General features: G+C 46.0%; 1 protein-coding gene across 1 annotated transcript in view; it reads right to left on the bottom strand.

Annotated features, from left to right (window-relative positions):
* Nucleotides 1–24572, bottom strand: part of MYOF (myoferlin) — a 150332-nt gene extending 125760 nt beyond the window's left edge. The window contains exons 1-2 of the mRNA XM_036265292.1: nt 24445–24572; nt 2119–2174 (exon numbers count right to left, since the gene is read on the bottom strand). Of these exons, the coding sequence (XP_036121185.1) occupies nt 2119–2174; nt 24445–24532 (144 nt within the window). The 5' untranslated portion in view covers nt 24533–24572. The remainder of the gene's footprint in view (nt 1–2118; nt 2175–24444) is intronic.
* Between the last annotated feature and the right edge of the window lie 268 nt (nt 24573–24840).

The following is a 24840-nucleotide window of genomic DNA, read 5'->3' as shown; positions in this document are numbered from 1 at the left end:
ATGATTTAATTCTCCTCATAATGGGTCTAGAATAGATGGAGAATCTTCTCATAGATCATATTAGAACACACCACTAATCCTAATTGGTTTGGAGCTGGCATTTCATTTGGGGTAAATTTCAGTTATAAAATTGCAGTGGAAAAGTTTACTTGATAAATATTTTGCAATACAAAGGAACACATGTGTTAGAAACAAAATGGTGTGAGGTGGATGATGCCCTGCTGAGGACACGTCTGCTCACATGATCATACACCTCTCCGCCATCGGCCACAGGGCCTGACCTCAAGTACAAAGAGGCATGCTAGGCTTACTCAAAACATGAAGCACTAAACACACATGTATGTGTATTCTTATTTATTTTATCCTTGGCGCTTTGTGTGAGGGCTTTTCAAAAAGGCATTAAGAAGTTCTTTGTGCCCTGGCCGGTTTGGCTCAGCGGTTAGAGCGTCGGCCTGCGGTCCAGAGAGACCCGGGTTCGGTTCCCACTAAGGGCACGTACCTCAGCTGCAGTTTGTCCCCGGCCCTGGTCGGTTGTGCGGGTGGCAGCCACTCGATGTGTTCCTTTCACATCGATGTTTCTCTCTCTCTCTCTGTTCCTCTCTCTCCCTCCCACTCTACCTGAACAAAAAATGGAAAAATGTCCTCTGGTGAGGATAAAAAAAAAAAAAGAAGAAGTTGTCTGGCCCTGGCCTGTTTGACTCAACGGTTAGAGCATTGGCCCTCAGACCAGAGAGTCCCAGGTTCAGTTCCCACTAAGGGCACATACCTCGGTTTCGGTTCATCCCTGGCCCCAGTTGGGGTCATGCAGGTGAGAGAGAGTAAATGAGTCTCTCTCACATCGATGTTTCTCTCTCTTTCCTTCCCTCTCTCCCTCCCGCTCTATATGAAGATAAATGCAAAAAAATGTCCCCGGGTGAGGATAAAATAAAAGGAGTTTTTTGTCTTTACCACATTCAATGAGAAGATATAGTTTTTATCTTATAGAGATATTGAAACCAATTGGGGGAAGATGTCTTCACAGCCTCCTGTCTTAGTGAAAATATCAGAGACAGTTATCCAGGCAGGTGTGACTGGCTTTTGGAAAAAATAATGGGGCCGATGATCAACTTTTCAAAAATTAGTCAGTGTAGGAAAATCCTACTCAGTGGAAAGAATTAAAAATTTCAAATATTTGTGAATATATTAAACACTGGGGTGGGGAGGACATAAATTATGTTATATCCCTTCAATACAATATGACATAGTCATTAAAATGTTTTTGAATGAAATGATATCGGTGTGTACTCAAGATATAATATTTAAAAAGCAGGATAGAAAATTGTACTTGCTTTAAAAGGCTAATTGTTAATTTCAAGACATTTATTAATACAGTCCAGATGTTAACAATAGTTGCTTCTGGACACTTTTCAAAATTTCTACGTTAAATAGATATTATTTTATCAACATAAAAACAGCAAATGTCTTGCCCAGCTGGTGTGGCTGAGTGGACTGAGCGTCATCTCATGGATTCAGAGGTCCTGCTTTGATCCCCAGTCAGGACACATGCCCGGGTTTCGGGCTTGATCCCCAGTAGTGGGTGTGCAGGAGGCAGCCAATCGATGTTTCTCTCTCTCTCTCTCTCTCTTCCTCTTTCTCTAAAAAATCAATTAAAAACATTAAAAAAGAAAAACCAGTAAATGTCCTGACTCAGCCAGACACACAAAGTATCATGTGACGCACCCTTTTTTAGTCGCATGCAGATGTTTTTAATGATGGAGCTTTCCCTTGAAGACTCCAGAGATGATCTAATACCACCCCTTGCTCTACAGATGTGCCCACATAGGCAACACTACAGGACCAAGGTCACACAGCAAGCTCAAGGTTACTCCAGGCTAGAACCCAACCCTCTTCACTGTCATTTAGACTCAGTTCACCACACTTCTGCTGGACAGGACATGTCACTGTGCTTTGCCTCTTTGAACTGCTCTGCTGTTCCCACAGCCACAAAGGGAGATGGGAAGGGGTCAGGGTGAAATGCAGAGATTCTCCTTCCAAAGGGAAGAGCTCACCTCTGACCAAAGATAGGACAATCAGATGTAGCTTATCTATTAAAACAAAGTTGAAAAACAATGAAGTCACCTCATTCCAGACAGGGTTGAGTTCATTATCAACTTTCTTTGTTTTCTTTTTCTCATCTGCAAATAAAAAGAGATAGCAATCCATTAGAAATATTTATAGGGCATGTTCATTTGTTCATTCAAAAAACATTTCCCTGAAGACCAACGATGGGTCTGCATTTTCCCTTCATCTGCCTAGGGTAGGGCCTACCTGAATCAACGTTTTCAAAACTGAACAGCATGTTCGATGGGGGATTCAATTCGCTCACAGACCAAGATTACCCAGGGCCTCTGCGTCTCCGGCTTTTTGCAGAAAGAAGCCAACAAAGCTAACCTTCGGCATGCAGGCGTCGCCGTTTTATAAACGAGGACACCCAGACTCCAGTTAAGACATGTGTCTGAGCTCACACGCGGCAGTGGTGCCGCCAGGACCTGGAATTTCAGCTCAGAAGCCCATGGGCCTCTGCGTGTGATAAAGACCGGAGCACAGGATAACGATTAAGCTGGACTCCCTCCCACAGGCCTCAGCACAAGGTAATTTATACACGAACACTTTCTAGGAGCCCAGAGAGTTGGGGTTTCCTTGCTCCTGGCCCACCTTTTCTGAAGACACAAGGTCATCTTCCTCTGTATCAGAGACTCAGTAGTGAGTAAAGTTAATCCAGCTGGTGTCTACGTTTTCTTGGAGCAAAGTCTCAAGAGCAGAGGCATCTATTAGGCCCCACGGCTCCATCCAGATCATTAGCAAAATAAAAGCTAACATTTGAGTACAAAATGCTTTGTAAGCATTAGCTCATCTGTTTTCAGAAAACAAAACAGGTTTTCCTCCTGTGTGTCTGTTTTACTACCATACACAACACAACACTTCTGACACCAGTTGTACGGGGAGGGGGTCCCCCACCAAGCAACTTTCTGTCATGGCAGATGGGTGTTCTAAAATTTAACCCGTTCTGATACTGTCTACCTGGAGGCAGCTCCAGATCTCATGGGCTAAGGGCTCAATCCCACAAGACTCTGCCCCTCCCACTTCAGACACCAAAAACAATTCCAGGTTGTCACCTGTCTTCTGACAGTTCAGCTATAATCTGAGGTTCCTATGACCCCCGCATTGGGTTCGATTAATTTGCTAGAGTGTCTCACAGACCTCGAGGAAACACTTACGTTTACCAGTTTATTGGAGGATATGATAAAGGACACACATGAACAGCCAGACGAGACTCATAGAGCAAGGTCTGGGAGGGTCCCAAGCTCCTGTCCCCACAGAATTAGGTGCATCACCATCCTGGTACATGGGTGTGTCCCCTACCTGGAAGCTCCCCAAGCCCCATACTTTTAGGGTTTTATGGAGGCGTTATCTCCTAGGCATGATCAATTATTAACTCCATTTCCAGCTCCTGTCTCTAACCCAGAGGAGTAGGGGTGGGGCTGAAAATCCCAAGCTTCCAATTCTCACTTGGTCTTTCTGGTGACCAGCCCCCATCCAGGAGTCCACCCAGAGCTGCCTCATGAGAATAAAAGATGCTCCTGGTGCTTTTGTCACTTGGGAATTGATAAGGGTTTCGGGAGTTGTGTGCCAGGAACACGGGTGCAGGGGGCGACAACATATAATTTCTATTATGTCATATCATCTAGTCTCCTTAAGAACCCTAGCAGTTATATATAATTATGTTCATCTCCCTTTCGGAGCTAAGGAAACTGAGAAGCTGGGTATGTGTTCAAAGTCACCCAGCTAGTAAGTGGCAGGCCTAGGATTTGAACCCAGGCAGTCTCCATTGCTGGCCACACTTTGAACCATTCCTCAGCTTCCCCTCCACTAACGTGAAATGTAGGAGGCAGTGTGTTCTGTTCAGCTGAATGTCATGTTGCTAAGGCTCCCAGCACAGGGCCAGCAGGGGGACTAACTACCTCATTCCTCCAAGACCTCAGCATAGCAGAGCCGTGAGTCATCACCCTCCTCCTCCAAGTATTAACTTTTCCAGTTGAGTGGGCTCCACAGCCTCACTGGCTTCTCTTTTGAAACTGCAGCATAACCCTGCTCACCAGCCTGTGCCCGGACCTATACAGGTCAGCTCCGACCGTGGTCCTCCTGTGGGGTTCCACAGCCCCTCACTGACTCTGACTCTGATGTCACCTAGCAGCTGTCCTGGTTTCCTCCCCCACACTTCAGACTGAGCCCACTCACCCCTCCCCGCATCCACAGAAACCTCTGTCTTCCTGTCTGGTTGCAGCACAAGTGTTCTTGAGAGACAGGATCCATGCAAAGAATTTTTAAAGTGACAGAGCTGGGCCCTGGCTGGTTTGGCTCAGCAGTACAGTGTTGGCCCGCGGACCAATCAGTCTCGGGTTCGATTCCAGTCAAGGGCACGAACCTCGGTTTCAGTTCATCCCTGGCCCTAGTTGGGTCGTGCGGGAGGCAACCAGTTGATGTGTCCCTCTCACATCGATGTTTCTCTCTCTCTCCCTTTCTCCCTCCCTCCCTCCCACTCTATCTGAAGATAAATAGAAAAATATGCTCCGATGATGATTAAAAAATAAAGATAAATAAAGTGACGGAGCTGAACAAAATGGCTCTACCCACAGTTACAGCAGCTTCTTCTAATTAAGCACCACCGACAGGCGCCAGGCCGTGCAGTCTGCTGCCTGTCTCTGAACCTGAGATGACCCTGAAAAGTCAACATTCTCATCCCCATTTCACAGACAAGGAGTTGGGAGAAGCTGGTTAACCTGTGTAAGGTCATACAGCTAATAAGGAAACAAAGCCTGAACCTACAACCTGACTGTGTGTGCTACCACACCTCAGTGCCTCGTGGGAGCTGCCACACCACAGTGCCTCGTGGGAGCTGCCACACCACAGTGCCTCGTGGAAGCTGCCACACCACAGTGCCTCGTGTGCCGCCACACCACCGTGCCTCGTGGGAGCTGCCACACCACCGTGCCTCGTGGAAGCCGCCACACCACCGTGCCTCGTGGGAGCTGCCACACCACAGTGCCTCGTGTGCCGCCACACCACCGTGCCTCGTGGGAGCTGCCACACCACAGTGCCTCGTGGAAGCCGCCACACCACCGTGCCTCGTGGAAGCTGCCACAAACCCTGGTTAAAGACGACGCATAAAATGAAACATTCACATAAAGTACTGATTTTACTAATTTAATATTCATTCGTGTGATTACTTAATTGACTGTACTATAAACTCAATAAAAAATGTATTTTTAAAAATCACTGTTATATCCTCAGTACAAAAAAAGTGATGCTTGGTATAAAATAGTTTCTTAATAAACTACTGATGAATGACTAAGTGAATTGTTACGTAGTCAGAACTCAGTGGCCACGGGGAAGTCCGAGATCAGGTTTCAGGGCATTCTGAGACTCTAAGATTATTTGCTCCAACACAAAATGTTTTGGGGAGAGAGTTTATTGTCTCATCAAAGAGTTAGTGAGCTTGACAAAGGTTAGGAATTTCTGCTTTTGACAAGCATAAAATGGTACCATTAATCTTTCATTCTCCAGCTCACCACCACCATTGCTGCCCCAACCTTGGCTACATGGTGGGAGAATTAAGTGAGGAGGGAGTGAATCTGGACCTGAGACACGGCAGACCTTTAAGAGAGAAGATGGGCAAGTGCAAGAGGTCCCAGCAAGTAAATGAAGCAGAAGGCAGCAAATAACTTTCAGAAATTGGGCACAGGAGCTCACGGTATTATTTGTGCCACTGAAGACTGGTATTGAAGCCGAATCTCAGCTTCCAGCTCCCCAGGCTGCCAGGCAGGGAGCTAAGGCGGGGGCGAGAGTGCCAGGGAGGCTGTGGAAAGAGTCAGTACTTGCTTGTTGGACTGAATCCCAAGCCTGGCTACTGACCGGGAATCAGAGCGGGAGAAACGCTGAAGGCTATCTTGATGCGAGGCTGCTATTACGGACCCTCCCACCCCCAGCAGGGACAGGACTGGTCCAGATTCAGCAGTTTAGGAGTATGAAAAAGGTTTCTGTGTATTCATTCATTTTTAAACATTTATTAAGCACTTGCTGTGTGCTGGTAACCGGGGAAACAGAAGAGTATAAGACCATTCTGGGTCTCAAAATGTTCCACAAATGGAGTATGTGGGCTATAGAATAGAGGAATCAAACAAATCCTTAAGCATGCTTTCCCCAAGTAGCAAAAAGCCCCACCAGCTCTTGCCTGCTTCATCCTCCTGTTGCAGTTTCCTCCTGCGAGAGGATCATTAATGAAGATAGTGAGTGGCCAGCTCCGGCAGAGGGACCTCATAGCTCAGCCCATGGGAATGGTCCAGGCAGTGAGTTCTTCCATAAACCTTAATCAACATCTTCATTCCTCCCTCCAACAAAGATCTCTGCAATATCATTTGGCTCAGTGGTTAGAGCGTCGGCCCGCAGACCAGAGAGTCCTGGGTTCGGTTCCCGCTAAGAACACCTACCTAGGTTGCAGTTTGTCCCTGGCCCCGGTTGGGGTCATGTGGGTGGCAACCACTCAATGTGTCTCTCTCACGTCAATTTTTCTCTCTCTCTCTTCCTCCCTCTCTCTCTTCTGCTCTATCTGAAGATAAATGCAAACAAGTCCTCGGGTGAGAATAAAAAAAAAAAGAAATATCACTCGTCGGGCACTGAGCTGGACACTGTGGGAGATACAAGACACCCAAGACGTGATTCCTGCCCTCGGGTGATCCAGCGGGGAGGTGGATGTGCTCAGATGGCTCCAGTTGCCATCAGAAGGGGTACAGATGAAAATACAGATTCAGAAGGGAAGGGGACTTCCGGGGCACCAGGTAAGGAAGCAGAGGCTGAGCTGGGGGTCAAAGGGCAAGGATGGGCTGAATGTGGAGCTGGTTAGAAAAGGTCACTCCAGAAAAGGAAAACAGGGTGGGTGGGTCAGCCACGGAGGGAGAGAGAACAGGTCCTGTCTGGGGACTCTGCACAGCCCACTGGGCTGGAACCAAGGGGTGTGAAAGGGAGTCAAGGCAGCCAGGCGGTGGGAGGTTAGGGTCGTACTGTGGAGTCCTGAAGGCCAGGCCAAGCTGCATTTGACTGATACAAGCCACTGAGGAAGGAGGGTGATAGAAACTGGACTTTATAGCATCAACAAGTTCATAATCCAACGAAAAAATCCAAGTTGCCCAACATCTCTTCCAATATATATTCCTGAAGACGTGAGTCAGCTGTGTGTGGAGAACAAAGGGGACCGGCTGAGTCCCTGTGCATGCAGGCTGACCACAGACCAGGGGGACTATTCCAGGGAACCTCCTGCCCCGCCCCACACATGCACACAGTGTTCATGCCAATGGCACTGCCCTCTGCCCAGAGCCACTTACTGAAGTCACTTAGACCTGCATTTACTCAGTTGAACTCTTTTTAAAAGACAAAACGGTCTCACCCGGGCCTAGTCTGCCTCTGGACCTCGTGCAATGAACCACTGTGCCTCTTATCTGCCCACCAAATAGGGGAAGATTAAGTCACTGGCATTAGCTCCTCTCCTCCTGGAGAGAACAAACACACACAAAAACCCTAGTTCTCCCTTCTGGAGAATCCCTTCCAAGGAGGAGACTGATATTTATCAAAATGTGAGTACACTGCATTTTGTTGAAAGCCTATAAACATGTTAGTCAAAAAAGGTAGATAAAACCACTTTTAAAAAAAAATAGATAAATTCTTTTATTATCAAAAGTACAGAGTCACATGTTTATATTATTCAGTTAGTCAATTCCACCTCTTTTTTCAAAAGGTTGAAATTGCAAGCACTGAACTTCAGATTAAATTATGGAAAACTTCCCTTCATCTCTCCACCTCCCCGTTCCTACTCTTGTTTTATTAAGATAACTGTTTCTTCCTATGAAAAGGAATGAAATACTCTCAGCCCAGAACATAACAACAGATTCCAGTGCAGAATACACCCTAGACCAGGACGCAAGGCACTCTGGGACATTTCCTGTTTTCCGATTAGCTGCGCCTGCTTCTCTCTGTTTTCTGAAGGTCACCCACTTCAGTAATTAACCTGCATGCCAACTGCTGAGTAACGTTTCCCTGAGAACTGAACCAGCATCTTTGCCAAGCCACCACACACCCGCTTGCCCGGAACCATTTCCTTCGCTATTCCCCTACCAGACGGTGCGCTGGACTCTTACTGAAAAGGCTCCGGAGACATCGTGGCTCCTGAGACTGGATTGCTGAAAGGACCAGTGTGACAGTTCATTTTATGTGCCAGCCTGGCCAAGCCGTGATGCCAATTGTTTGGTCAAACACTAGTTGCTGGGAAGGCACTTTATAGATGTGATTAACATTTACAATCAATTGTCTTCAAGGAAAGCAGATTACTCCCCATAATGTGGGTGGGCCTTGTCCAAATAGTTGAAGGTCTTAAGAGCAAAAACTGAGGTTTCCTGCAGAAGGAATTCTGCCTCAAGACTGTAACACAGAAATCCTGCCAGAGTTTTCAGCCTGCTGGCCTGCCCCACAAATTTCAGACTTGCCAGTCTCCTTACAATCGCATGAGCAAATTCCTTAAAAGCAATCTCTCTATATATAAAATATATAATATATTTTACACACACACACACACACACACATGCATATATTCTATTGTTTACACCTCTCTGGAGAGCCCTGACTCATACGCCTAACACCAGGCACCCATGGAAGTAACATCTACAATGGTAACACATTTAAAATCCTTCCAAAGACACACCATCTCCCAGATCCTAACAATTCTGAAAGGGAAAAGGACAGGGGCTGGCCCAGCACTTCTGATTGGACTTTCAAATCAGTCAACACTCCATTTCTTTGAGCTGCTATGTCTTGGATATGTAAGGTTCAACCCTCAGAGTCGCTTGTGTGAATTTAGAATAGATAATCTCTATGTTTTCTTCCAGATACCTGAGTCTTAGGAAGTCCCCTGAGTCCTGACTGGTTAGATGGCTGTGTCTTACTGAAAAGGGCCCAGAAGAAGCAGGGGTGCCATTTACAACGCTTCCTAAGTAACTCAGCTCTTTGGTAGGCAAAGTAAGTAGATCAGCCATGCAGCTAAACTTGACCTCCATTTCAGAAGTATTTCTTCATCTTCTCTGGGTCTCCGGGGCATGGACTCTTTGTTTTGAGATTCACACACATACACAAAGTCACCCACTATCTGGTCTAGAATTTCACAAACCCTACCCCACCTTTGAAGCCTATTCAAGTATGATTAACAGTTATTAACTACTCTTAACTAGTCTCTGTTCCCAGTATCTTCCATGGACTGTCTCATTTAATCTTTACAACAGTGCTAAGAGGTGAATTCTATTATGATCATCCCCAGATACAAAGAAGGAAACCAAGACACAGAGAGGTTAAGCAATTTATCAGAGGTCACACAGCTAGAAAGTGGTAGAGCTGGGATCCAGACTCTGGCAGACAGAGACACAGAGCAGTCTCCAAAGTTGGAGGATTGAGACTAGATAGTGACTCCTTAAAGACTGAAGATGTATTTGACTAATTTTGTTATTCTCTCCAGGGTGCTCGCTACATAGTAATTCCTCCATGATCTGAATGAAATGGAGTTCATAAGCTCATATAAGTATATTACTAGAGTTGCTTTAATGATTAAGTGAAAGGATGAATATAAGTGCTCAGCATAGGGCCCAGCAAACTCAGAACCAACAAGAGCTATGATTCCTTATTCCAGTATCCAGGAAGCACCCGCCGTGAACCCAGGGGACTTCCCGGGCTGCGGAACCCTTCCTGGAGGGCAGGGTCCCGGAGGCAGTGCTCAGTGGCCCTGCGCTTAGACCTGGTGGAGAATTCTCTCACATGGCTCCATTCCAGACCCCTGAGGCCCGTGGGCAGCTGGTATGTGGGCAGTGACTGCTGCCCCCTGGCAGTCAGCCTGGCAGCCACCAGCGCGGGGGAGAATTTCCACAAGAACCAGGAAGGCTCTGGGAGGGGCCTGCAGGGCAGTCTTCTGTCCTCAGGACTTAGAGGGACTCAGGGGAGCTGCAGGCATGCGGCCATCCGGGTCAAGCTGGCTGAAGCAGTAGTATCTCCGACTTTTTGTTTCCCAAACTAGGCTACCCCACGGCTCCAGGAAATGTTGTCAGACGGGTTCTAGGGGAAAGGCATTTTGGCCAAAAGGCAACTGTGCTACAATGTGAGGCTGTTTTGGTACATTTCTGAAGCAGTCACTATTATCGCTGATAACAGGAAGGCCCGGAGAAAAGGCAGGCAGGGTCCCCCCTTCCACATCCAGTGCCCCACTGGCCTCTGCAGATGCCCTTTCAGGCATATAAGGACTTGAATTAAACCAAATCCTCCGAGGGAACTGTGGTCAAGCCCAGTGGATCTGAACGACCCGTACAGAATCTTCCTGAAAGCTGGCCCCGGGGAGTGGTCGTGCCGACTGCCCAGCTGCAGGGGGAGGAAGCCCAGGTAGGCCAGGCCCCTGGGGTGGCTGCTTCAATGGAGACTGAATCATGTGCCTTTTTTGGTTTGGCCATTTATTTTGCATGTGAACATCCATTCTGTGTAGGTCACACTGAACATATTCACATCTATTCCTTACAAGAGAGGTTTTAGAAATCCCCTTTTGACAGATGAAGAAACTGAGGCCCATGATGTGAACTGACTTGCCCAAGACCCCAGAGCTAGTAAGTAGCAGAGCTGAGCCACAGCCCCAAGTCAGTTACATTTCCAAACCTGTGCTCTTCACTACCTCCGCGAGCTGAGGGTCCGCATTGCACCACTTACAGCTGAGTGACTCTGGGTCATTTACTCCAACTCTCCCTATTTAGATTTCTTCATTAATAAATATTGCTACCTAATGCCCAGGAATAATGGCTACAACATATAGAGCTCATAATACACCAGGCACTCTTCTAAGGGCTTAGTATATATTACTTATTGCTAGTAAGAAACAAAGCCAGGCCCTGGCCGGTTTGGTTCAGCGGTGAGAGAGAGCACTGGCCTGCGGACCAAAGAGCCGCGGGTTCAATTCCAGTCAAGGGCATGTGCCTCGGTTGCGGTTTGGTCCCTGGCCCTGGTCAGGATCATGTAGGAGGCAACCAATAATGTATCTCTGTCTCTCTCTCTCTCTCCCACTCTATCTGAAGATAAATGGTAAAAAAAAAAAAAAAAAAAAAAATATCCTCAGGTGAGGATTAAAAAAAGAAAAAGAAACAAAGCCATAATTTGAATGCAGGTGTTCTGGCTCCTAAACCTCTTAACCTCTCCTGCCTCAGGCTGGTATGTTTCTGAGACATAATTTGCTAGACAGTGAATGAATTTGCTATTTGGCAAATTCTCTTCAAGCCCAGCTTGAGGAGATTGTGAGCCCCTGGAGTTTCCAAGGGGCTGCTCAAGGCCCGAGTGTCCTGTAAAAAGGGATGAAAAGGTCACCTGGCACTGTTGGCTCTAAGATCAAAGGAGAAGGCGTGAAAGGGCCGAGGACCAGGGGACACGCCTGTGTGTTGGCTGGAATCATGAACTGCCTCCATCAGACAACGTGGAGAGGATCTGGGTCCTCTGCTCTCCCTGACTCCAAGAGATGGTATTAAGAGAAAATAGTCACAGAGAAGAACTTTGAAAAGCACTGAGTCAAAATCTTGATAGTTTGATCCTCTCCCTCCCAGTCCACAAGCTTTTACCTGAATTAGGTTCAAGCCTCGGATCCCCATGCCCCATAATTAATCATCTCTTTGAATGGGATTTTTGCCATTGGCAGCAGCTTTCATCCACTGTCCTCGGTCTCATTTCCTGTGTTGTGCGTGACCTTGACCCCTGGCTCCTTTGCGAGCTCGGCTGGTTAGTTGCTGCAGGTTTGAGGCAGAGCTGAAAATCAGGAGTGTTTGTGGATTGCTGACTGTTAGTGGGATGGGGATGGACCACAGACTGAATCAAGGGGATGTCAAGCACAAAGAACACCGGCACAGCAGGTGAAAGTGTGCAGGACCGAGAGCCTCAGGCCTAGGGTGCTCGTCCTCCCTTGCCTCTTCCTGGCTGCCCAGCTTCAGCCACTTTTGACCTCCCTGAGACTCAGTCTCCTTCATCTCAAAAACGAGTATAAACATGATGTTCCCTGGGCACCTGCAAGAACTGTGAAGAACAACTATGATCAAACTCAGGAGAGGGCTTTCTATACTCTAAGTACCCCGGGAGGAGACCCCTTCCTCAAGCCATGTCACACACGGGAGGCCATCGTAAAGTGTCCAGCACATGAAACAAACCAGAGGGCATTTGAAGCCCCAGACAAGGCCTCTGAGGCCAGAGGTGCTGGCCCAAAGACACCAACGCCCCAGGCATTGGCACCGACCACATGCCCCAGGGCTGACGTTGCCAAGGAAATGCAGCAGGTAGGAGATAGTCTGGATGTGAGCCAGGGGGATCTGAGCCCTGAGCACAAGAACAGTATTTCCCCAGGGCGGGCCCAGTGTAGGTGCAGCCAAGACTCAGAGATGGCACAGCCTCAGCGGTAGGTGGGTGGGTCCCAGCTCCACCTGGAACCTGTTGTGGGACCTTGAACAAGGCAACCCACCCTCCCCAAGACTTGGTCTCTCCAGCTGTAAAATGACAAACTTCATTTTTTGGTCAGAAGTGAATGAATAAATGTTTGTGAAGCATGTAGAGCAGTATTTCGCAGCTAGGAAGCTCTCAACATCAGTATAACCTGTGCACAGTGGTAGTGCCTCGAGGAGTTTATTCAGCAGGAGCCCAGTCTTTTTTGTTCCTTATGGATCCGCGGTGCTGAGCACAGTCCGGCCCAGTGCGCGGTTCATCAAGACGTGTCCAGTGAATATGTGCTTGAGAGAAGCAATAGGAAGCACAGCAGGAGAGAGGAGGGAGGGACAGGGACTGTCCAAGCAGTGAATTCCAACAGTGAGGACAGGTAAGCAAAAGGAAATTTTTTTAATTTTTTAGTAATGAAAGAGACAGAAGGGAAAGGATTTTTTTTTAACTTATAGGTTGTACTACTGGGATGTAAAAAGTGATGATGGCTATAACCCCAGAGAACTGAGGTGAGGTGAAGTGAAGATTCACCCTGCCAAGCAAATATTAACGTTTTGATACTTTATATACACAATAATGAGTTAGAGTTTTAGTCACTGCTAATAAAATGGCTCTGACTTGCCCTGGCCGGTTTGGCTCAGCAGTTGACCAGAGAGTCCTGGGTTTGGTTCCCGCTATGGGCACATACCAAAAAAAAAAAAAAAAATGGCTCTGACTTGGTTATCAGAGGAACTAATTCACTGCTCAGCTATTGTCAGCGAGTTCTGAGTCACAGCATGTCATAAAGGCTTCCCTGCCCTGTGGAAACTTACCCCAGGAGGGCTGGGTTTTTCTTTTCTTTAGTCTTTTTGTTCTCAGTGCACATTCTTCCTGTTTTAGACTGGTTCCAAATGACCCCAACACACAGAGCAACTCACTCCATTCGGGGTGGGGAGAAAGCGCTCATACTTGACTTGGCTGTTTTAGACACAAGCTATATCTCTTCATCCAGCATGACCTCAGGGGACACACAGAGGCTCTGGAGTCAGAAAGTCCTGCGTTGAATCCTGACCTCTCTCTGCCTCAGTTTCCCCATGGGTAAAATAAAGATGATACTAATACCTACTTCCTAACAATGAAGTGAGGATTACATAAGATCATACACACCGGTATGGGCATACTATAAGAATTTAATAAATTATGGTGGTTGGTTTGCTCAGTGGTTAGAGCATCAGCCCACGGTCCAGAGAGACCTGGGTTCAGTTCCCGCTAAGGGCATGTACGTCAGTTGTAGTTTGTCCCCAGCCCCACATGAAGTTGTGCGGGAGGCAGCCACTCGATGTGTCCCTTTCACATCAATGTTTCTCTCTCTCTCTCACTTCCTCTCTCGCTGCCATTCTTTCTGAACAAAAATGGAAAGGTGTCCTCACGTGAGGAAAAAAAATGATGGTGCTGGTACATGGTAAGTGGTTGTCATTCAGGCTATCCACCCATCCAGAATTTCTGGAAGACCCAAGTTGCTATGGACATTTAAAGCACTTTCTACACACTTTCTTTTTTTTTTTTTTTTATCCTCACCAGAGGACATTTTTCCATTTTTTGTTCAGGTAGAGTGGGAGGGAGAGAGAGGAACAGAGAAAGAGAGAGAGAAACATCGATGTGAAAGGGACACATGGAGTGGCTGCCACCCGCACAACCGACCAGGGCCGGGGACAAACTGCAACCGAGGTACGCGCCCTTAGCGGGAACCGAACCCGGGTCTCTCAGGACCGCAGGCCGACGCTCTAACCGCTGAGCCAAACCGGCCAGGGCTACACACTTTCTTTTTTACTCTTGCTCATGGTGGGACTCTTCTCTCCGTTTTGCAGATGAGACAACTGAGGCATAGAGATGCTCGGCAACAGTGAGTGAGAGGAAGTCCTGGACCCCACCGCTAGCTGCTCCCCCGCTATCTGTGCTGACCAACCTGGTCCTCAATAATCACGTGTGGCTATGCACATTAAAAGGAACTAAAATTAAATAATGTACATGATCCAATTCCTCAGTGAGAGACACTGAGGCGGCAGCTGATGTAGAGTCAAGACCAAGTCCCCTCCGTGGTACCCCAAAGCCTCATGCAAGCTGCCAGTGCAGGGGAGCAGGAGGGGCAGCCCTTGTGCAGACAGGGAGTGGATGCCAAGGCAGGGAGGGGCAGAGGCAGGAGGCCCCACAATCCCAGGGGGAGAGACAGTGAATGCCTCCCAGCCTGACACAATTCTGGCTTCGGGAAGGCCCATGGCATGGATTCTGAAAGATTTCTCTTTAGCTTGAACGGAGAAAATCCAATTAAAAACCCAGTTTATTGAGCCAGCTTGAGTGGGTGTGTGCTCCTTGCAATTAAACAGTCCCTGACTGGGATGCCTTACCCTTCAGGAGGCACAGCTGGGTAGGAAGAGAAGAGCCATACAATGAGCCACAGCTCAGCTTAGTGGAGGAAATGGCCCCCTTTGACCTCTGGGAAAACAGCAAACTTGTCTTTCTTATCACTTTCGATTTCTATGCCTTTCTTTTGTCTCTTAGAGGCCTCCTCCCTCTAGTCTCAGGTAGCTAATGCCCTTTGGCTGGCCTCCAGCAGCGCCACCACCCACCCCTGCATTCAACCAGCGCAACACTCCGCTGGGAGGAAGACAGTCTGCCCGCCCATCCACACAGGGTGTGAGGACGAGGACACCCAGGTAGCCATGCCAGCGCCTTCTCTTATCAATTTAATCCAATCAGGTTGTGTCCTCGGTATCTTTCATATTAGGTGCTTCGTTCTGCCCTGTGCTGCATCTGCTCCCTCTGCCCTGGAAAGCACGGCCTCAGCCAGTGAACCTCTCATTAGTCTCCCTGGCGGTGCCTTCGACCCCTGAGCTGCGTGCGGATTAGGGGCACCAACCCCATGCAGTCGGAAATCTACCTGTAACTCTTTTTTTTTTTTAATCCTCACCCGAGGACATTTTTCAACATTTTGTTGAGATAGAGTGGGAGGAAGAGAGAGAGAGAAACATCGATGTGAAAGGGACACATTGAGTGGCTGCCACCCACATGACCCAACCAGGGCCGGGGACAAACTGCAACCGAGGTACATACCCTTAGCGGGAACCGAACCCGGGTCTCTCCGGACCACAGGCCGATGATCTAACCGCTGAGCCAAACCAACCAGGGCTACCTGTAACTCTTCATTCCCCCAAAACTTAACTATAGTCAGCCATTTACATTCACAGTTTCAACAGTCTTTTTAGTCTGTGGTTGGAAATCCACAACTGGGATTGAGAAAATGCTGTTTTCGTTCAGTGAATTGGTTGAATCCATGGAAGGAAAACACAGGTACAAAAGGCCAACTGTATTTGTTGAAAAACATCTGGGTATGTCTATTCTGCTTTGTATCTCATTCTTGTGTTCTAACTAGTTGGTTTCCTAGGCCTAGGGAAAAAAACGATGTCATGTATATTTTTCTAGACTTGATTCCTCACCTACTGTCTGGGGTACTATATGGCTCCATCATGGTAAATGTGATAAAAAAGGGAAAGAAATTTAGGGATCCCCAAATATACTCTCACGTGTATGTTCATTTAATCCTCAAACAACCCTGCAAGGTAGGTGCTATTAAGAACACTGAAGCAAAGATTTTATTTTTCTTAATATTTTTCATTGATTTTTAGAGGGAGAAAGAGAGAAACATCCATGTGAGAGTGGTATATGTATCAATAGGCTGCCTCCTGCACGCCCCCTACCGGGAATCGAACCAGCAACCCTTTGGTGCACAGGATGATACCCAACCAACTGAGTCACATCAGCAAGGCCTGAAGCGAAGCTTTTAATTCATTTGCTCATGAGTACACAGGAAGTAAGGAGTGGGAATGGGGATTTTCCTTCAGGCTCTCCTGGGTCCCAAGCCCACAGCCTTTGCACCTTAATACTCACTAGGTTTTGCACCCTCATGCCTAACTCTAAGTCAGATGAGAAGGCTTAAGGTGCCAGATGTCCAAGCAATTATTTCTGAGTGAAAACTGCTCAGACACACTCAAAACACACTCCTGCTCAACAAAACAGCTGGTCAGTGGAAACTCTTACACAGCAGGTAAGGTAACCATTGCCTTGTCACGGCATACCATTGTAGACCACTGAGCATTTCCCGTATGAATCTCCAACATAAAAACTGGCAGCTTCCCTGCAAGGATCAAGAATGCAAAAAGTTCTATGACAAAGACTTGCCCCTGGGTAGCACCTACTAGAAATTTATGTTCAGTATTCAGAAATGTGTTAAGTGGCCCGTTGTCAAACCTCATCCACAGAGCACCCAAGAGGATAGTAAATGTAATTCTTCCTGAAAGAAGGGAGAGTGGCTGATTTCAGGACCGAGGATTAGTGAATTCATTGCACTAAAATGTCTCAAATCTCCTGCCAGCTTGTTTCTTCCATGGTCAACATTTAAAATGTATATTCAACAGTTTTATGGTAATGGACGGAAACTGGTCTTTTGGTGGTGGGCACAGTATAGAATATATAGATCTCACTGTTAGCTCTAACTTCCATATTACTGCCCCAAGCCTCTTATCGTTTAACCTTGCCCTAAGCCTCTCATTCCAGGAAACCAAAACCCATCACTCCAGTCAGGAGGAACGGAATGAGGGAACTACCCTAACCTACCCAAAAATGCAAACAGTTGCTCGACAAGAAAAACAAGTGTCAGGAGACCCCAGCCCCAAGAACTCAGGAGACCCCAGCCCGGACCAATCAAGGACGACCACGACTCCTCGCTGAACGACCACCCACCCCAGCCCTAAATTTAAAAATCCTTAGTCTGGAGGAGCCGGTTGTTATTTTCTCCTTAGAGGCAGCCCTGCAGGTCTTTCCCTCAATAAACCTGCCCTCTTCTGGTTACTCAGCACTGCCTCATTCTTATACTCACATTATAATGTTGCACACCTGAAAATTATATAATGTTATAAACAAATGCTACCTTGACAACAATAAAAAATTAAATATATATTCAACATGTGCTAGGTGTTGCAGAGGATATAAAAGTCCCATGCGTCTTGTCAGGGCCAAATCCCATGGGGATGGAGTAACTCGTCAGTAAACCCACACCAGATAAGTACCACCATCCCTGGACTAGCCTTGAGGGCATGCACAGAGGCTATATTGTGGAGGAGGGGAAGAAAAACAAGCCACACTGATTGATTTCTGAAAGGCAGCTGTGGCTTTATAAATAGCTGAGAACCTGTAAAGTAAGCATTTGAGAAATGTACCTTCCAGAATTCCCAGGCTTCAGTAGGGTGGGGCCAGTTTCCTTAGGTGGTGAGTCTACTGGAAGTGATGGGAATGACTCAGTAGATTAAACACTTTTGCCTTCCAAAGTGTTTTGTAAACACATGCATATCTGGAGTTTGGTTCCAGACCACCACAATAAAAAGAGTATCATAAGAAAGAAGCACCCTGGCCAGTTTGGCTCAGCGGTTAGAGCGTCGGCCTGCGGTCCGGAGAGACCCGGGTTCGGTTCCCGCTAAGGGCACATACTTCGGTTGCAGTTTGTCCCCGGCCCTGGTTGGTCGTGCAGGTGGCAGCCACTCGATGTGTCCCTTCACGTCTATGTTTCTCTCTCTCTCTCCCTTCCACTCTATCTGTACAAAAACGGAAAAATATCCTCGGGTGAGGATAAAAAAAAAAAAAAAAAAAGAAAGAGAGTCATATCTTTTTACTGGTGGAGGGTCTTGCCCTTAATTTGTAAAAAGTGCAAAGTCTGTAAAGCACAATAAGGCAAAGCCCAGTATAAAGAGGTATGCCTGTATGATACAGTGGTTCTAGATTGTCAACATGGCCTCCCAGTTTGAGCCAGTGGGAATCTTCTTGACTAGTCCTACGATGCACCTGGGTAAATCAGGGTGCCCTGTGGGCCACTCAGCTGGTGCCCTCATAGACGACGGTGAATGAGACCCACTGGATTTTTCTCCCATCATACATCACTATTCTTAAATGGAACCTCATATAGATTATCTGCTTATTTAAAAGGTTATTTTAAAAAATTCAACTGTATCTCTTCAAATAACAAAGTATATTTTACTAAGAATACTAAGAAAAGTCTCTATTGCATAAATCACAGAGTTGGGGGGGTCTCTACAGAACTACTCCCTTTCAGATGTGGTGGAGGAACAAAATTTCCTCTACCCCCAAGGTTTTTCTGGCTGGTCAAATAATCAAATAGACACAAAACAGATTAGCAAGAGAAAATAATCAAATGTGTGTATGGGAACCCTTCATACATGCAAGAATCAGAGACCTCACAGGCAGAAGTTCAGAGAAAGAAAAGGGGATTGAGGTGTGTAAGACATTCTGAGATAGGGATGAGGTAATGCACCTTGGGGGCTTCAAAGGGTCACAGCAGGATGATAAAAACAGAGGTTTAGTAAACTGAAGTTTGCCCTGCCCTATGCATAGCTCAAAAGAAGTTATCTCTGATAATAGCTTATTATGGGCAAGGCTCCTAATTCAAATTCTTCTAGGTAGTTGGAGTCAGGGCAAAGTTTCTCTTGAACTTGTGGCTAAGGATGCCTTTAGCTCAAAGTAATCTGCATATTATCTTGGGGTGGCTCATTCTGGACCACCACACAGATAAGCCATTGTAGCCCCATTTTTCAAGAAAAGAAAAATAAGATTTTCAAAGAGGTCAAGTGGTTTGCTTAAGACTACATGGTTGATAAGCTCATGGGGGGGGGGGGGGTCCTAGAAATATCTAAGGTTTCACTCCAAAAACATGTCCAAATAAAATAAGAGGTATCTGGAAAAATAAGTAATAACATGACAATTATTTGGTGGCCATCTGGATGATAGCAGTAGCCATTCCACAAGGCAAAGATCAGCACAAGACCAGAAGTGAGAGAAAATTCTAGCTGGTTGAATGGACACTATGATAAGGATGGAATGAGAAAACTGTTACAGTTGCAACAAAATGCTCCCTAGGAATCCGATGTTTCACATCAATGCAATGTTGCCACATTGTGAAAACACAAAGTTATATATGGTGCAAGAAAATTTCCTCTCAATCTTTTCAGGAGATTTGACATAGAAGCAAGAGATAAGCAAAAGAAAAATGGAACTCAATGGCAATATTAAGCAAACCCATGTTTTTTTTTTTATCCTCACCTAAGGACTTTTTTCCATATTTTGTTCAGATAGAGTGGGAGGGAGAGAGAGAGAGAGAAACATTGATGTGAAAGGGACACACCAAGTGGCTGCCACCCACGCAACCCTACCAGGGCCAGGGACAAACTGCAACTGAGCTACATGCCCTTAGTGGGAACCGAACCCAGGTCTCTCTGGACCATAGCCCGACACTCTAACCGCTGAGCCAAACCGACCAGGGCAAGCAAACCCATCTTTAAAAGAAAAAACAACAGGGAGAGAGAGAGAGACCAGCAAATCTGACTTCAGAAAGATTCACAAAAGTATGTACTATAAGGATGTCATCCAATGCAGCATTGTAACAGGAAGTGGTAGGAACAACTTACATGCCCATACCAAAAAGTCAGGAACAATGGAACAATTAAAATCAAACTATTTTGAGTGGTTACTGTTAGGTAGTAAGTATAGGGAAAGAAAAAGAATAAGAGAGAAATTGATGAGAATTTTCACTTTTTGGTTTTATGCTCCCTTCTGGATTGTTAGTTTTATTGTTGTTTGTACATTTTTAATTTAAACTGAAAATTACACATTAGTTATTGATATACACGTATGTATGTGTATATATACACACATACACACACACACATATATAGTATCTCCAGTGTATATGCTTTTTATTTTTTCTTAATCCTCATCCAAGGGTACTTTTTTTCCCATTCATCTTCAAATAGAGTGGGAGGAAGAGAGAAGGAGAGAAAGGGAGAGAAACATTGATGTGAGAGGAACACATCAATTGGTTGCCTCCCACACGACCCCGACCAGGGCCAGGGACCAACCGCACCGACGTTTGTGCCCTTGGCCGAAATCCAATCTTTGACTCACTGGTCTGCGGGCTGACACTTTAACCACTGAGCCAAACCAGCCAGGGCTCCAGTGTATATGCTTTTTAAAAAGCCATTGCAATTTATGACCACTGTTATATAAATGTTCTCTTGTGTTTCAAGAGGACCTAAAGCCCAAAGAACTTTGAGATGGTTTAGCCTTAGAGGAATATCTATTTCTCACAGCTGCTTGAGAGTGTTGGTGTCCTATGACCTGAGGCACAAGGAACCAAAGGTCCATCCTTCTCGAGCTGGGGAGGATGCTTCCGGGAACACTTTCATGTATTGTGATCTGTGAGGGAGAAACTTCCCTTCAGAGTTCCAGGCCTCTGTTCCTTGAGGATTCTTCTAATCTAATGGCAGAATTGTTGCTCTATCTATTGCCACGATGTCTCCCTGGCCATGTGTATCAAATCGCAGGTCTATTGGTTTGTTGAAAAGGACAGGGCAGATACGTGAGGAGCAGGGAGCTTCCATGCCCTTTCTGAGTGCATCACTCTCCCAGCATCTCCGTATGCTCGCCAACCCAGAAGCTCCAGTTTTGTTTGGACATGCATTACTTTTCCATTAAATTTTTAAAATATTATATTATTTGAAATGGAAAAATAAAAAACCTATCATGTTGAGGGGAATCATAAAGTCATAGAGTTGAGGGACGCCTCAGAGGTCTGTCCAATCTAACCCCAGCCAGGTTCAGCTGCACAGCCTGGCCATCTGCATCTGCATGGGGCTCAAGGGAGAAAGGGTGCTTCTGGCTCGCAGGCACTCTGGCCTTATGGGAACCCAGTGCACCCCAAGAACGTGAAAAATCAAAGCTTTGTGGTTTTCATAATCTACTCCTGCACTGCGAAATATCAATGACATCTACACACCTGGGACTCCAGTAGCCCCCAAAACTTCCTGGTTCATACCAAGTCCTGAGAACTTTGGTAGTCAGCCTCAGAAGGGGCCTTAACCCAAAACACTGAGGTCAACTCTAAACCAGTTGGCTGTCAGTGTAAAGCATATTCCAACCACAGTGTAGCTTCAGTCTAACGGGGCCTCCCAGGGTCTACATGGCATCACCATAAGCGGCCCACTCCGTGGCCATTCTTCCTGCCATCTTAGAGCTTGGGAATTGCTTATTGCCTTGACCTTGCTGTTCTATATACTCAAGAGGAGCCCTGGTTGGTTTGGCTCAGCGGTTGGAGCATTGGCCTGCGGACCAGAGAGTCCCGGGTTCGGTTTCCGCTAGGAGCATGTACAAAAAAAAAAGGCAAAATTTCACGTCAGTTAACAGGGGCTTTCTTTGGTGCCACCTTGATCTTCTGTTCGGCCTTTTTACCTCTTACTCTCCCACCTCTACCCCACTCCACACCGTGGAGCACGCCTGCCTTTGCCCCACATTCCCTCTGGTGGACACATCGTGGTGTAAGTGCCCTCAGTTCGGCAGATGGAGGTTGGCTAATCTTACACTTGGGAGGCACACCTGGAAAGGGTTAGCCATCTCCTGATTTTTAAACCACTGGAATATATGGAAAGCAAGAAAAATGTCATATTCATTACTATATCCACTCTAGCATATCAGCATATGTATCAGCATAGCTTGCTGAGAGCAGGTATTCAATACATGGCACTGTAAGGTGATAGAATCTTAAAACCGGAAGGAACCTTAAGGAGACCAGTTCCCATCAGTCCACAGCTGAGAAATTTGAGACTCAGGTGGCTAAATTGGGTCATCAGCTACTTAGTTTATATCAGCCGCACTCCAGATATTCCTACTCTGAGTTCAGTTTCTTCTGTTAGGCTGCTTGTCAGATAAATGAACAAATGACTTTACCACTCAGTCTGTACAACCAAAGGAGACTGGAAAAGAGATTAGAGTTAAATAATGTAGCAAATGTAATTGTTTAGAGACTATATTTGCCCAATTTAAATGAAGTTTTCCACTTTCAATTGAATGTTTATAGCCTTAGACACGTTTTTAGTCATTTAAAATTTTTGACCAATTCAATATACATTCAGAAAAATAATTTTAGTATAATGTTAAACTCTAGTTCCTTTATAATCTATAAATTGCCTCAAATAATGACATCACCAGGTTGAACCTAATATGTGTTTGTATATCTTTACACGTCAATGGCAAAGGATACAAACGTTTCATGTTATGTCATTATGTAATAACTTCAAGAAAAAAATTTTTTTAACCTAATACATGTCAATAAACTCTGATATAACATGACTACATGATATTTACTCACCAGATTCTCAAAACACATTGTCCTTTAAGAATCCAACTTTCCCCCTCCAAATTCTTTTTATTATTGATTTGAGACAGAAAGAGAGAGATTTGTTGTTCTACTTACTTATGCATTCATTGGTTGATTTTTGTATGTGCCCGGACCGGGGATTGAACCCTAAAACTTGGCATATTAGGACGACGCTGTAACTAACTGAGCTACCTGGCCACTGCCCCAATTTTTTTTTAACTAAATAATTATTTGGCAGCTTTGAGTTTCCTTTCTTTCATTTTCTTTCTCTTCTTTCATCTTCTTGCTCATCCTCATAGAAAGAGGTTTGAGAAGAGAAATAGGGAGATCAAATAAAGAAAAAAAAAGTTAGACAGAAACTGGAAGGGAGAAGTAGTCAGGCTCCTGGAGGAAGAGGAATGTGCTGAGGCATGGTCAGGAAACCTGGGCCCATGCAGGCTCCCATTCTCTCTGCCCTCCCCTCTCACTGTCATCCCTCCTGCCCTTAACAATGATCTTGGACAACAGAAAATGATGAAGTTCCTAAACTCTGATTTAGACACATCAATCCAACCAAAACTGAAATCATTTCACAATACCCGGGAGAGTGCCATCACACCAACCACTGTCATTAAACGTCATAGAAGAATAACCCTTTGGAATGACAATGGGCCTTTTAAAGATGATCCTGTCGAGCCCTGGAAGGTTTGGCTCAGCGGTAGAGTTGTCGGCCCATGGATCCAGGGTTCAATTCCCACCAGGTGGCATGCATCTCAGTCCCTGTGCGGGAAGCGACCAGTCCCTGTGTCCCTCTCACATTGATGTTTCTCTCTCTCTCTCCCTTTCTCTCCTTCTCTCTCCCTCCCACTCTATCTGAAGATAAACAGAAAAATATACTCAGGTGAGGATTAAAAAAAAAAAATGATCCCGTCTAAAACCTTCTCACCCATCTTGCAGAAAGAAAACTGACATCCAGAGAAATGAGGTCGCTTGCCCAAGGTCTCAGTGAGACCAAACCGCAGGCTTGCTTTGGCCATAGCTCTTTTCTCTACGAACAATTTAGGAGCTACAAAACATACCCAAATAATCCCAACTTTGGAGCGAGAGATGAAAAACAATTACAAAGAGGCACAAAATAACGGAAAACAAACTAATTCAAAATAACAACTGCACCCCACCTCTCAGAAGGCTGGTGACAATGAACTGTAGCAGGCTGTTCAATGTGGTACCTTGGACGATGAAATTGCACTTTTTCCTCCTTTGTCCATTTCTCACTGGCACAGACCATTAAAAAGTGCATATATAACTCTTACTTTGAACCAGCACAGACCTTTTTTGATACCTAAAAATTGGGGATTAACAAATAACATTTTCTCCCTCCAAAGGCTTACAGACATTACCTTATCAGAGTTAAAATGACAGGTCACTCGGTGAGTCTCAAAGCCCTGGGGAACATGAAATGCCTTCCACAGAGATCAGTCCTCTCCCCTGACCTGCACAGGTAAACCAACTCAGCTGACTAAAGCCAGAGAGATTTGGTTTTATCAGTCGCCTCAACACAGACTTTAGAGAACACCACTCCAGAAAACTAACATTGCGAAACAGGGCTTGAGAAAAAGAAGAAAACTTTTCCTTACCCTTAAAAATAACAGAAACAATGGGATCCGGTTTCCCAAATGTCGTTTTAGGGATATTGCTGGCAGATTCCACAATCACACGAAGCATGGCTCTGAATGGGGAGAGGGCACGTCCCAGCACACGAAGTTTGGAGACGCGGGCGCTGGAGCCCCGGGCAGCACCGCCCTGGAGAGGAGGCTGCGAGGACTCGGGAGAGGAGGGAAGGGGGAAGGCGATGGGTGGGTCTCTGCCGGATTATTTACCGAAGGCTCGTGTAAACTGAAATCCAAACTCCCGGAGTCTCCGCAGTGCCGCGGGCACCTACTTATGAATTCGGGAAATGGGGAAGTGAAAAGGACCAAACCCCAACTAAAAATAGTTATGTGTAACAAAAGGAACTGAAATGGATTTGGAGT

Source organism: Molossus molossus, unplaced genomic scaffold (assembly GCF_014108415.1).
Source record: "Molossus molossus isolate mMolMol1 unplaced genomic scaffold, mMolMol1.p scaffold_m16_p_17, whole genome shotgun sequence".
Classification (NCBI taxonomy): domain Eukaryota; kingdom Metazoa; phylum Chordata; class Mammalia; order Chiroptera; family Molossidae; genus Molossus; species Molossus molossus.
This window is presented reverse-complemented; position numbering and strand designations above follow the sequence as displayed.